General features: G+C 37.6%; 2 protein-coding genes across 2 annotated transcripts; both read left to right on the plus strand.

Annotated features, from left to right (window-relative positions):
* Nucleotides 1-1,671: 1,671 nt before the first annotated feature.
* Nucleotides 1,672-2,846, plus strand: LOC122087594 (protein SRC1-like). The gene is made up of 2 exons (XM_042656782.1): nt 1,672-2,379; nt 2,660-2,846. The coding sequence occupies exon 1, from the start codon at nt 1,799-1,801 to the stop codon at nt 2,333-2,335; it is 537 nt and encodes a 178-aa protein (XP_042512716.1). The 5' UTR covers nt 1,672-1,798; the 3' UTR covers nt 2,336-2,379; nt 2,660-2,846.
* A 7,805-nt stretch (nt 2,847-10,651) lies between these two features.
* Nucleotides 10,652-10,948, plus strand: LOC122086340 (dehydrin HIRD11). Its single transcript, XM_042655102.1, has one exon. The coding sequence runs from the start codon at nt 10,652-10,654 to the stop codon at nt 10,946-10,948; it is 297 nt and encodes a 98-aa protein (XP_042511036.1).
* Nucleotides 10,949-12,193: the final 1,245 nt, after the last annotated feature.

The raw sequence follows: 12,193 nt of genomic DNA on the forward strand, positions 1-12,193 counted from the left end.
ATCCCGTGCATATTAATGTACATATTGTATTATTATGTAATCTCCTATAATCCTAAATGATAAATTCTATTTTGCTTTTCACTGGGGAAAAAAAAAACAGAAATCTATTTTGCCTACAACTTACATTTGACCCCATCCAATTTGCTATATGTTAGATTTTTTGTCCAATAAATACTTTTTTTTTACTATTAAATAAAGTGAAGGGGGTACTTGAATGCCCATTCAACTAGTGTAAACTACACGAGCAGGTTATAAATTCCATGTGGCAACATGCTTCGTGCTACCTCTATCACTTGGTAAAATTTCAGTCCAAGTGGATTTCAACATGTGCACAAATCATGGTTAAAGTTTGATAAAAAATTTAAAATATGAATGTAAAGAAACATAATAATTTAACAGTTCAAAATACAAGTGGAAAATTTAACACAAAAAGGGGAGATACAATTGAGTTGTATTATGAAATTCAACATGCGACCAATTAATAGGATGATTTCTCAAACTAACGGTTCAAATTGGCTATGAGATCTCCATGTGGATAAATCACAACTGCCCATGTAACAAACATATTTGAATAAGCTCACTTATAATACTTTTGCCATAAATAAATGAGGTGAATATTTTGTCGTTAGCAATACATGAACAAAATTGAGTTTGGATTCTCTACAAGTATGATCATAGGATGTCAAGTATTATTTTCACTTCCATAAGTAATCCTTTTTTGTTCATTAAGTGGCAGTATATGGAATACTTGGCGTCTTTGGTCATATGTGTAGTGTGCACGTACATGCAAAGGAACTCAACTCCGTAAAATGGTGGATACATGACAACTTTGTTATACCATGTGAAACAATTGCATAAAAATTCTGACAAGACAATATCTATGAAATGATCTATGTTTTTAAAATATAAAATTTCAACTTCAAATTCAATCATTTACTCTAGTGAAAATGGTTTAAAATATCGATAACTGATCGACAGGAATAGTCTATGAATCAATCGACATCTTATTACTTGGTCGATATTGATGGATCAATACAAACCAAGAGTAAATTGGTAAAAAAAATCGATTTAAATGAAGCAAAAGACAAATCCATCGAATGTAAATTGGAATCGGAATCTAATAGAGATTACTAAATCCATGCCTTTGAATACCAATGCATTAGCTTTAGTCCTAGATAGAATCCGTTGCTCGTACGATCACTTGGTCGTACGAGTCAGTGACTAACACTTATCCCACTTTCTGCCGTTACAAGGATAAAGAGGGGTATATCTAAGAACAAAAAAGATAGGTGTTGGTCGATTACTCGTACGAACAGGTGATCGGATAAACAGTAGATCCGCTCTCCTTTGGTTCCATGCTTTGATTTGATAGAGGATCAATTGCTTGTAGTATCCAACACCTGTCTCTTTTGCTTTTAGATACACCCCTCTTCACCCCTATAATATCAAAAAATCGGACAAATGTTAGATGCTAACTTGTAGGATGAGGTGATTGTACAAGCAGCGGGGATCCAAACTCGTTTGATCTGCCATGTGAAAAATCTAGGTGTCACCCCCACCGTTTTTGCCCATTGGTTGCCATCTACCAAAACTGCTCCCAATAATAGTAGAAGAAAGAAAGAATCCGTGAAAGGAAAATTCTTCTTTTGTGGCTGATTCGATTTGGAACCCTATAAATAGCACCATCAGGAAGCTTAGTTCTTACTGCGAATCAGAGCTCCATTAGCACATCCTTCTATTGAAACCAGAAAGATAAGAGAGGGAAGAGCGTGAGAGTTTATCGTTGTGGGTGTTGAGAATGGCTGGAATCATACAAAAGATTGAGGGCGCCCTTCACATGGGAGGAGACAAAGAAGAAAACAAGCACATGCACTCAGAGTATCAGCACAGCTACCCTGACGATCAGCACAAGCATACAGAGTACCAGCACAACTACCAGGTGGATGATCAGCACAGACACCCAGAGTATCAGCACAACTACCCCGAAGATCAGCATAGGCACCCAGAGTACCAGCACAACTACCCCGGAGATCAGCATAGGCACCCAGAGGATCGGTACAGGCACCCAGAGTACCAGCAAGAGTACCCTGAAGATCAACACGAACACTCAGAGTATCTTCACAAGTACCCAGAGAATCAACACAGGCACTCAGAGGGTCAGTACAACTATCCGGAGGATCAGTACCAGAGGGAGGGGAATGAGAACAAGGAAGGGTTCGGGTTCATGGAGGGTGAGATGAAGAAGGAGAGGAAGAAGAAAAAGGACGGCGAGCATGGCCATGAGCATGGAGGCGATGGCGGCAGCAGCAGCAGCAGCAGCAGCGACAGCGACTAGATTCCCATACATACCCAACATTAATCTCTTTATGATTTACATTGGTACGTGCACTGTATTAGATCTTCATGTTTGATTTCACAAATTTAGGGGGCGTGAGGGACGGGTGTGGATCAATTCTCGGTGTTTGATCCACGTTTGGATAACATCAAAAAACAAGAACTAATTAAAAGAGGAGAGAGATTAACTGAAGTCCAAGTGTGAATTAAATACCATACGAGAATCTCGTACAAGTACCTGATCCGGGAGGGATGAGGGTACCAAATCGTCTATACGTAGAACTCATTTATTTCTGATTTATTCTGTTTGTTTGGATTTTTGCAGAGAAGATGGGAGAAGATATGAAGTATTTTGTGTGTTTCAATAATCGTACTACTCTTGGTTATCAAATAGTAGTACTACAATGTGTTTATAACGTTTAGGAAGGAGAGTGGATTTGAGGTTTAGAACCTTCTCTGTATGTATATGACGGTGATGAAGGTACAATACATATAGTTTTTTCTCTGTTTAATTTTCTTCTCTATCAAGAGTTTGCCTGTTCCAGTTTGGTGGTTTGAGAGGACAAGAAAAGAGAACAGATCTACTACTAATCGTACGAGTCAATGACCAACACATGTCCTCTTTGTTCTCAGATATACCCCTCTTTATCCTTGTAATGGCAAAAAAAGGGCCTTGTAATGACAGAAAATGGGATAAGTGTTGGTCGCTGACTCGTACGATCAGGTGATCGTATGACCAGTAAATTCTATCTCACAAGAAAATACTGAACTCACATCCTCACTTCCAATTAATTATCTTAGGCTGTGTTTGGTAGCCAAGGAAAACAAAATAAAAAAAAATGAAAAGAAAAAAAGAATCTAAAGAAAAGAAGAAAAGAAATAAAATGGTAAGATTTTTATTAAGATTTTTTTTTTCTGCAGCGAAAGAAAATATCACCATTTTTAAGGGGAATTTTGAAATACAAAAAAGAATCTTCTCTTGGTTGAGGATATGTCAAGCACAAAGAGAATTTCTTAAACCAAGAAAATAGTACAATTTTTTTATTTTATTTTTCTCTTCTTTTCTTCTCTTGGCCACCAAACACAACCTTTAGGCAATACTTTTTTTTTAGTAGACAAAGCTTTATCATTCCCAAGGTAAATTTTGAAATTCAAAAAAAATAATCTTCTTTCGGTTTAGGTCTTTAGGACATACCAAACATGGGGAGAATTTCTTAAACCAAGAAAATGGTATAAATTTTGTATTTTTTGCTTTTCTTTTCTTCTCTTGGCTTCCAAATGTGACAAAAAACAAAAACATTGTAAGACAAATATTATAACTACATAATGATTTTTTTTTTTTTTTTTTTTTTTTTAAAGTTTCAACATTAGCCTCCCTTCTTGTTGGTGTTTGCATCTCGTCTTTGCACAAGGACAGCAACGAGTGTAGATGCTCTTCATGTACATCTCTCTCTTTTTATTTTCATAAACATCTTTTTCCTATTTGATGGCAATAAATGGGACATGTGATGACACCTAAAGTGTTTGTTCAGATAACATACATGCAGGGATCACTAACTTGACAACAATACAATCAATTGTTGAAGTATGGTAAGTTTTTCACCAGCAACTTCCTCTTCCAATTCCACTTTTTCTCTTCTTCGCCATGGGATGTGATGTGAAAATCGGTTCAGCAACATGGTTATTAAGAGTATGAAAAAGCATGCCAATTTGCATCCATACAAACAAGGCAAGGCACAGGAGATAAAAATCCTTTACAATTCCCATCTCGTGCAATTTCATGTTATTTTATGTGTAGAACTTGACAAGTGTCTAACTTTTAATGAACGATTCAGATGAGTTCTTGGTTGATTTTTCACCAAAACCTGGTTTGAAGTAAACTGAATTGATCCGTTTGAAAGTTCGAACCAGACCGGTGAGTGATTTGAATTAGGTCTCTCAAGGAAACCTAAAACTCATGAAACTCTCTCTCCTTCTACTTGATTTTCTCATTCTGATCTTCTAAAAGGTGATGTTTTGGTATGTGCTCTCATGGTGGGATCGCTCTTTGTTACCCTCAACCGCGCCGAAGCTCTCAAGGGACCTACTTGTCTAATCCATCGTCTCTAGTGACTAGCTTGAGCAGTTCTAGAGAAGCCAGCCCTGATAAAAGTGAGCTCTCGATGCTCTTTGCGAAATCCACTCCGGCATCGAAGCTCGTTGGGTCCACTGCCACTATGAATGCTTGGATTCCATCAGCGCAGCTGAGGTCTTCAGTCGCCACGACTCACTTGCCTGTCTTTGACACTTGGACAGATTCTTAAGCTTTCTCTACTTTGTTTAAAAGAACCCAGCTTTCCCTGTTTAAAGTTCTGTGAATAGAAGTAGAGAAAGGGCAAAAAAAAAAAAAAAAAAAAAAAAAAAAAAAATAAAGGGCAACAAAGAGGACAAGAGAGAGAGATTGACGATTTGAATGAAGGTCAAGTAGGACCATTAATCTGTAAAACAAACATGAGAATTGAAAATATTTGAGGGGGCCTTTCTGGGCATGGAATGAAAGATTTTGCAGAATTGGTTGAAACCAACCATTAATGATTGAGTTTTCATAGAATGATTTGGAAATTTGGGGTGGTGGTGGTGGGAAAAAAATCCCCTGCAATTACAATCTCGTACAATTCCGTGCAATATCACCTTCAGGTGGTGACACGTGTATTGATACCAATACAATGGTCCAGATCTGATTTAAATGCATTTTCACTGATTTAATGTTTTATTAGTTGTATCAAATCTGGGCCATTGTATTGGTATCAATACACGTGTCACCGCCTGAAGGTGGTATTGCACGGAATTGCACGAGATCGGAATTGTAGATGATTTCAACCCGGTGGTGGTGATCCATTTATGTTCAAATCTCAAATGTATTCTCTCTTTTAATCCTGCCAGCTATTGACCAATCATCTCACTTCTATCTTTACTTTCCAATACACACCATTACCATTTCTTAGCTTTTCTCTGAAGGTTGTAGACGTTCCATCTTGATATTCAAAAAGGGTTAGATTTCGTAAAATGTGGACTTTATGTGGTCGTAGGTTTAGATTTGATGGCTATTAATCTGATCTTGCATTTGCGTTTAAACCCACCTTGAGAGCAGATATCAGAACCTCCCCTTTTAGAAGTTCAGAGCAAGAAAATTAAGCAGAAGGAGCTTCCATCGAGGGCTTCTCAATTGTAAGCAAACAACCTTCTGTTCTACCGAGCTTGGCTGAAAGCCCAAACCAGAACCTCTCCTTTGTTTAGCAGCAAGGGGTGTGAGAGACGGACAGAGCCGTTTGAGAGACAGAGAGAGGGGTGAGAGAGAGAGTACCGTGAGTTTTAGATTTCCTTGAGAGACCTAATTCAAATCACTCACCGGTCTGGTTTGAACCTTCAAATGGATCGGTTCTGTTTACTTTAAATCAGGTTTTAGTGACGAATCAACCAAGAACTCATTTGGACTGTTCATTAAAAGTTGGACATGTGTTGAGTTCTGCACATAGAATAACATGAATTGCACAATATGGGAATTGTAGAGGATTTTTATCCGGGTGCAGGGCTGAATTTGAGACAGTTTATTGAGATGCTATCAAAGCTCAATCATCGACATGTGGTTTCCATAATTGGTGTGATCTACAGGAATCATTTATTTGAGAATAATCTTTCACCACTAACATGGAAGCATAGATTAGAGATTGAGACTTACTAGTGGACGGGGACTTTGCCCAAGTACCTCCTCATTCCTAGATGCCCCTTTCTTCCTATAGCTCTAGTGAATTTCTTCTTCATATGATCAAAATGAATGAGAGAGAGATCTAACTAATGAAGGACACCATTATTGATCAACCTCTTCATCTTTTGTTTAAAAATATCATAAACGTTTAAAATGTTGCATCATATAGATTTGAATAAACCTCATCTGATGCCAGTTGCTAAAACCATGGGTGAGATTCTCTTCACCGAAGGTCGAAAGAAACTTTCTCCAATCTTGATAGGAGTAAGTATATAGCTTTTTCTCTTAGCGAAAAAGTGGAAAAAAATATAACTTCTCCAATCCTACTCCTGTGGTACAATATGATCTATTTGATCTCTCTAGACTTTGGAGTTCGAGTTTTACATTTTTTTTTTTTTTTTTTTTTTTCTAGAGTTCGAAAATTATTTTGAGTACCACGGTTTGTCATTTCTAATCATTCTTAATGTCGGGTTTCGAATCAAATCCTCTCAAATGAGTCAGCTCCTCTAAGGCGCATCGGATGACTGGCAACATGCACCCCAAGAGAATCACATTAGCTCAAGTGTGCCCAATGAACATTTGACAATTAGGGCTGCATTAAATGTTGCCAGCCATCCAATGCCGGAAAATGATTCAAACCCTACAGGAAGTGTCTTCCAACCATCTGATGTGTGAAGAAGATTCAGATCCCATTGAAAGTGTCTGCCAACCATTTGATATGTATCGAAGGACTAATACACTTGAGAGGATCTCTTCCATCAGATTCTTTGTCGGTCAAAAAAATTTCAGATTCTATTCTTATCACGACCATGCGTCTTGGCTGAGATGTTGATGCGAAGAAAGCGTGTACGTAGCTGGCATTTCCTTTAAGCTAATATTACTTTTTGTTCAAAAATTCTGACCATTGGCTGACCTTTCCTAAATTACTTCCCCCTCTTCTGCAGCTTGCTGAAATTACACGCAAATCCAAGGGTTTGAACGAATTACCCCCCTCCCCTACACCTGATGGTGTTAGTTTGTTGTTAGTTTTAAAACTCAAAAGACCATTTTACCTTTTAACTAAAAAGCATTATGAATAGAAGCACACAGTTCATTGTATAGACGGGTCTGCTAGCTCATCAGTGGCGACAATTTCGTTGCCACGGGGAGGGGTCAACTAGTTCTTGATCGCCTGAAGCTTCCTAGCGGCTGAACAAGAAAACGAGCGGAAATGCCCTACTGCACGGTGGTCCTTCCCGCCACTGTTGTTGTTCTTCCAGAACAAACGGTTCCTGTGGGTGAAATCGGAGCCAAAATCCTTCTCATCGAGCATCGTGATTGTCAAATCCGTCAGCACCTTCTTCGCCTGTCTGAACTGGCCCTCCCCAAGGGTCCTCTAACAGGAATCCAAGGCACGAAGGACAATCTCTAAGTGTTTCTGCCATTGTCAAACTTGCTCAACTCGATTGCAGACATCGAGTGCCACAATAGAAGGAGAAAAATCCTCTTCCTTCCCCCTTTTTCTCCTACCCTTCTGTCTTGTATAGAAAGGTTTGCTAATTCACTCCCTTCAATTTCAGATTGCCCTCAACAACACCCACTAAAACATTGCGATAATCAGAATAGGACCACCCAAAGAGTCCACCAAAACCCCTAAATTCTACAGATCCAAAAGTATAGCCCGTAATCAATTCTTATGATCGAGCAATTAGAAGCCCAAAGGATCTGGAAGTCGTATCGGAATTCCAACACAACTCAAAATCCCGGCAAACCCCAGAATTAAATGAAATGCATGAAGAAAGCTCCACAGCCCGAACAGAGGAGAGATTTGGGTGAAATCCCTTTCCACTTTCCTTACCGAATTAAGAATCAGAAAGCATCAAAATTCAATTTGGAAGAGATGAAGAGACAATCAAATTTAAGGAGAATCAATGGGAACAGAGTGAAAGGTATCTCGACAACAATAGCAGCAGGCATGGGAGAGAGAATAACAGAGGAGCACTAATGGATAAGAAGTGAAACCCTAGCGATACACAGAAAGAGAGAGTGTGTGAATGAGGGAGGCACCCTTAAATAATAGAAACACGAGCCCTTCGTTCTAGTTAAAGGGGAGAAATTTTCTAAACACAAGGAAGCTTTTGGCTCTGATTCCATCATCTTCTCCGGGGGGTGGGTGTGGTAGGTTGTCGACAATGAGAGGAGACTGCCTTTTGTTTTAATGGGAGGGCATATAAGTAATTCCTGCCTACATAAGTGCTTTTTTTTTTTTTTTTGATGAAACTATATATAAGGGTTTTTTGGCATTACATGGTATGATATTTGGTGACATCATCAATTAACAGTCCCAATTTCACTGCAGCTAAGGGATGTGATCTAATTGTAAGAATTTTAGAAAAATCAAAGGAGCGGGGTTAATTCATTCAAACCCTTGGACCCACCTATAATTCCGACAAACTATAAGAGCGAGGAGCATAATTTTCCGTAATACTTTTGTAAGAAAAAAAACTCATAGAAAACCAATTATTACATCACACGTGTAGGTAGAAAGTGGCAGCATCTTGTAATCATGTGGCCTAAAACCTTTAAAATGTCCGTGTTGAAGCGCACGGGAGACCGCAATCTCATGAATATTTATTACAACACCGCCCTAAGATCCGTTACTTAGGATTACCCGGTCGTCCGGACGAGTATTCAATATAAATTTTATTTTTTTGTCCTTACATGGTTGAAAAGAGAAAATTTTTAATTAAAAAACAAAGAAATTAATTAACAAAGATCTAATAGGTTATATCGTTCATAATTAAAAATATACATAGGGTTCTCATTGATCATGATCAAAAAGCATTGCTGAAAAATCAGGTTTTGTGGCTCGACTCGTCCTCTTCAAAATCTAGCGAGTCAGAAAAACCAGGCGAGACATGTCAAATTTCCCCCTATCATTTTCATACTACTCTTTCTCAAGCAATCCAAATAAATAACTAATAAATAAATTAAATGAGACAAAATAGAATAAAAGTGTTAAATTTCCCCCTCTCATTGTCTCTTGGATGAAAGTGATAAAATCTGACTTGAAGATGTCATAGTTATAAATCATGTTTTTCTAATTAAAATTTAGATGTATATACTCTATAGTCAATAGACTCAATACAGAAGACCTCGACCATTGGATATTTAACATCACTAAAATATATTTTAATTCAAAACTATTCAGAAATGCAGACTCAATTTTTTGACAAAAATCGGCCATTTCGTTGTGACTCGGGCAAAATAAACAAGTCTTGAATGACTCGGTATGATTTGATCCCAGTCTTGTCATATTTTAATACACATTGCCTTCACATTTCAACCTCTTGCTATGCCTGTTGTGCCTCGAGGAAAGCTCTTGCGCCTCCTTTAATAGCATTTCTTATTCATCAAATAGTTCATTATCAGTTAAATACATATTCATTTAGACAGAAAACAAACTGCCCAATCAGTCATATTAGTGCTTGAGTTAGTGACTAAAGCACAAATCATAATTGTGTAACTGAGAGTTGGGATGGTAATAGTCACAAGATTTTTTTTTTTGGGGGGGGGGGGGTGTGGTTGGTGTGGTTAATACCTGATGTTGTGAGGTTCCTGCGTGGAAAGGTGGATTTGGTTAATCCACCATGGAGCAGGGTAATCTTAAAAGGTTTGGTTTTTGTTTGTCCAAAATGATGTTATTTCTATGAGATAAAATAAAATAATATAAAATAATGAAAACAAAGAAAAAGTAGTTTGTCGAAAATGATGTTATTCCAATGACATCACATCATTGGAATAACTTTATTCCAATGATAAAATAGAATTAAAGAAACACATAATTAAGTATTGAAAAGATGGGAACAAAGAGAAGAAGGGTATATACGAAAACAACAGGGCAAGTATGTTTATGATTTCAATTGAACCAACATGTTGGAGATCTTAACAACAACACATTGGATAGCAGAAGCATGGTAAATCTCTCACAGGCAATCTCCTCATTTTTTTCACAGGATGTGATGTTAAGACCAATCATCGATTCGAATTGGAAAGGTTGGAGTTGCTGAGATATAGTCCGTATAATCTTCATTAAAAAGTTAAATCCATTCACCAGATAATGAAATAAATACAAAGTTTAAGGATCGACTCTTGTCAAAAAAAAAAAAATATATTGATCTATCCTATCAGCGGTCACTGTCATAAACAAGAAACTAAAATATCTAATGGTGTTTTTGTAATTATGTATATAAAATATCCAATTAGGGGACGGATAGCAGGAAAAAATAAATTTATCTTGCGATATGGCAAATATTGGTATCTACCGACCTTGTTTGCTCATGGGTTGCCGTCTGTCAAATCTGCTCCCAATAAATGATAATTGTTAAAGAAGATCAAGGAGAAAAAGGTAAGGAAAGTAAGATAGAGAGAATCAGTGAAAGTAAAGACCTTTTGTGGTTGATGTGGCTTTTGAACCCCTATAAATAGTACCATCGGGAAGCTGGGATCTCATTGCAAATCAGAGCTCTATTAGCATATCGTCCTGGCGAAACCAGAAATACTCAAAAGTTTATTGTTGTGTGAGTGGTGAGAATGGCAGGAATCATGGAAAAGATCGGGGGCGCTCTTCACATGGGAGGTGACAAGAAGGCGGAGGATCAGCATAAACACCCAGAGGGTCAACATAAACACCCAGAGGATCAGCACCACAAGGAGAACAAAGAGGGGTTCATGGAGAAAATCAAGGACAAGATCCATGGAGGAGAGAGTCACGAGGGCAAAGAGGGCGAGAAGAAGAAGAAGGCAGGCAAGGATGGCGAGAAGAAGAAGAAGGAGAAGAAGAAACACGGGGAGCACGACGGTCATAGCAGCAGCAGCGACAGCGACTAGATCCCCCTAACAACCAACTATTCTCATCATGATTTTACTTAGGTATGTGTATTGTAATAGATCTGTAGATTTGATTTCCTTTGGGGGGCGAGGGTTCTCTTCTGTACTCATTTCTTACTGGTTTCTTCTGTTTTGTTTGGATTTTGCAGAGTCGAACGGAGAGAATATGAAGTATTTTAGGTTATGTTTCATAATCGTACTGCTCTTGGTGATCAAGTAGTAGTATAGTTACTCTTAGTATTATGTGTTTTGTAAGGAGTGTATTTAAGGTTTAGAACCCTCTCTCTCTCTCTCTCTCTCTCTCTCTCTCTCTCTCTCTGTATATGATGGTAATGAAGATTTCAATAAATATTATCTTTCTCCGTTAAATGTGTTAAATTTTCTTCACTATCTATTTAGGGCAAGAGTTTACTGTTTCCCAAGTTTGATGGTTTGAGAGGAGAAGAAAAAACCTCAACTCACACCCCCACCCTTCTTCTTTTCTTCTCTTCACCGGATGTAATGTGGAAAACCCGGCATCGATTCGAATTTGAGGGTGGAGTTGTTGATACGGTCCGTAAAATCCGCTGATTCCATATTTCCATCACTCCGATAAGATTCCTACCCTGGAATCTTATCTTTATCATAAAATGCGATAATGAGACGAATTAGCAGAAAAAGAAAGAAAAGTCACGAGACAAATACCATGGACAAGAAAAAAACAGGGGCATCTAATCGCCTCACCCCGTTGTGATCTACAATGTCGCTGTTAAGAATAGGAAAATAAAAATATCTAAGGGTGTTTTGGTAATTATAAATATTATCAAGGGTGACGAATCTAGCTCTCATAGGGGTGTCAATTGGTACGATATGTGGTATTCTGTTCGGTTTTAAAACTTAATACTAGACATCGGATCATACAGCTAATATTTTCATGTTTGTAATATCGCTATTGAATCCACTCGGTACGGTTTTGATATGACTCGGTTGTTAATATATAAAAGGTTTTAATTTAACTCACTTTAAATGAGTTTTTTTTTTTTCAAAAATAAAAAATAAAATAATCAACTTTGGGTTTCTCCGTTTCTGAATCTTTTGACCTTCCTGGCTTTTCTATCCAAAAAAAAGTTTTGATGTTTTGATAGTTTCTCAAGATGTGTACGTATTCTGTTCAGTTTGGTATAGCGAATGGTAAATATTGAATTGAATTGGAAAAGATTTTATTTTTTCATATCAAAATTCTTTCGATCCGATTTGGTGCAATTT

This window comes from Macadamia integrifolia, chromosome 8, assembly GCF_013358625.1.
Source record: "Macadamia integrifolia cultivar HAES 741 chromosome 8, SCU_Mint_v3, whole genome shotgun sequence".
NCBI lineage: Eukaryota > Viridiplantae > Streptophyta > Magnoliopsida > Proteales > Proteaceae > Macadamia > Macadamia integrifolia.

Coding starts and splice junctions, on each gene's coding strand:
- LOC122087594 (XM_042656782.1), top strand. CDS start 1,799: ATGGCTGGAATCATACAAAAGATTGAGGGCGCCCTTCACATGGGAGGA.
- LOC122086340 (XM_042655102.1), top strand. CDS start 10,652: ATGGCAGGAATCATGGAAAAGATCGGGGGCGCTCTTCACATGGGAGGT.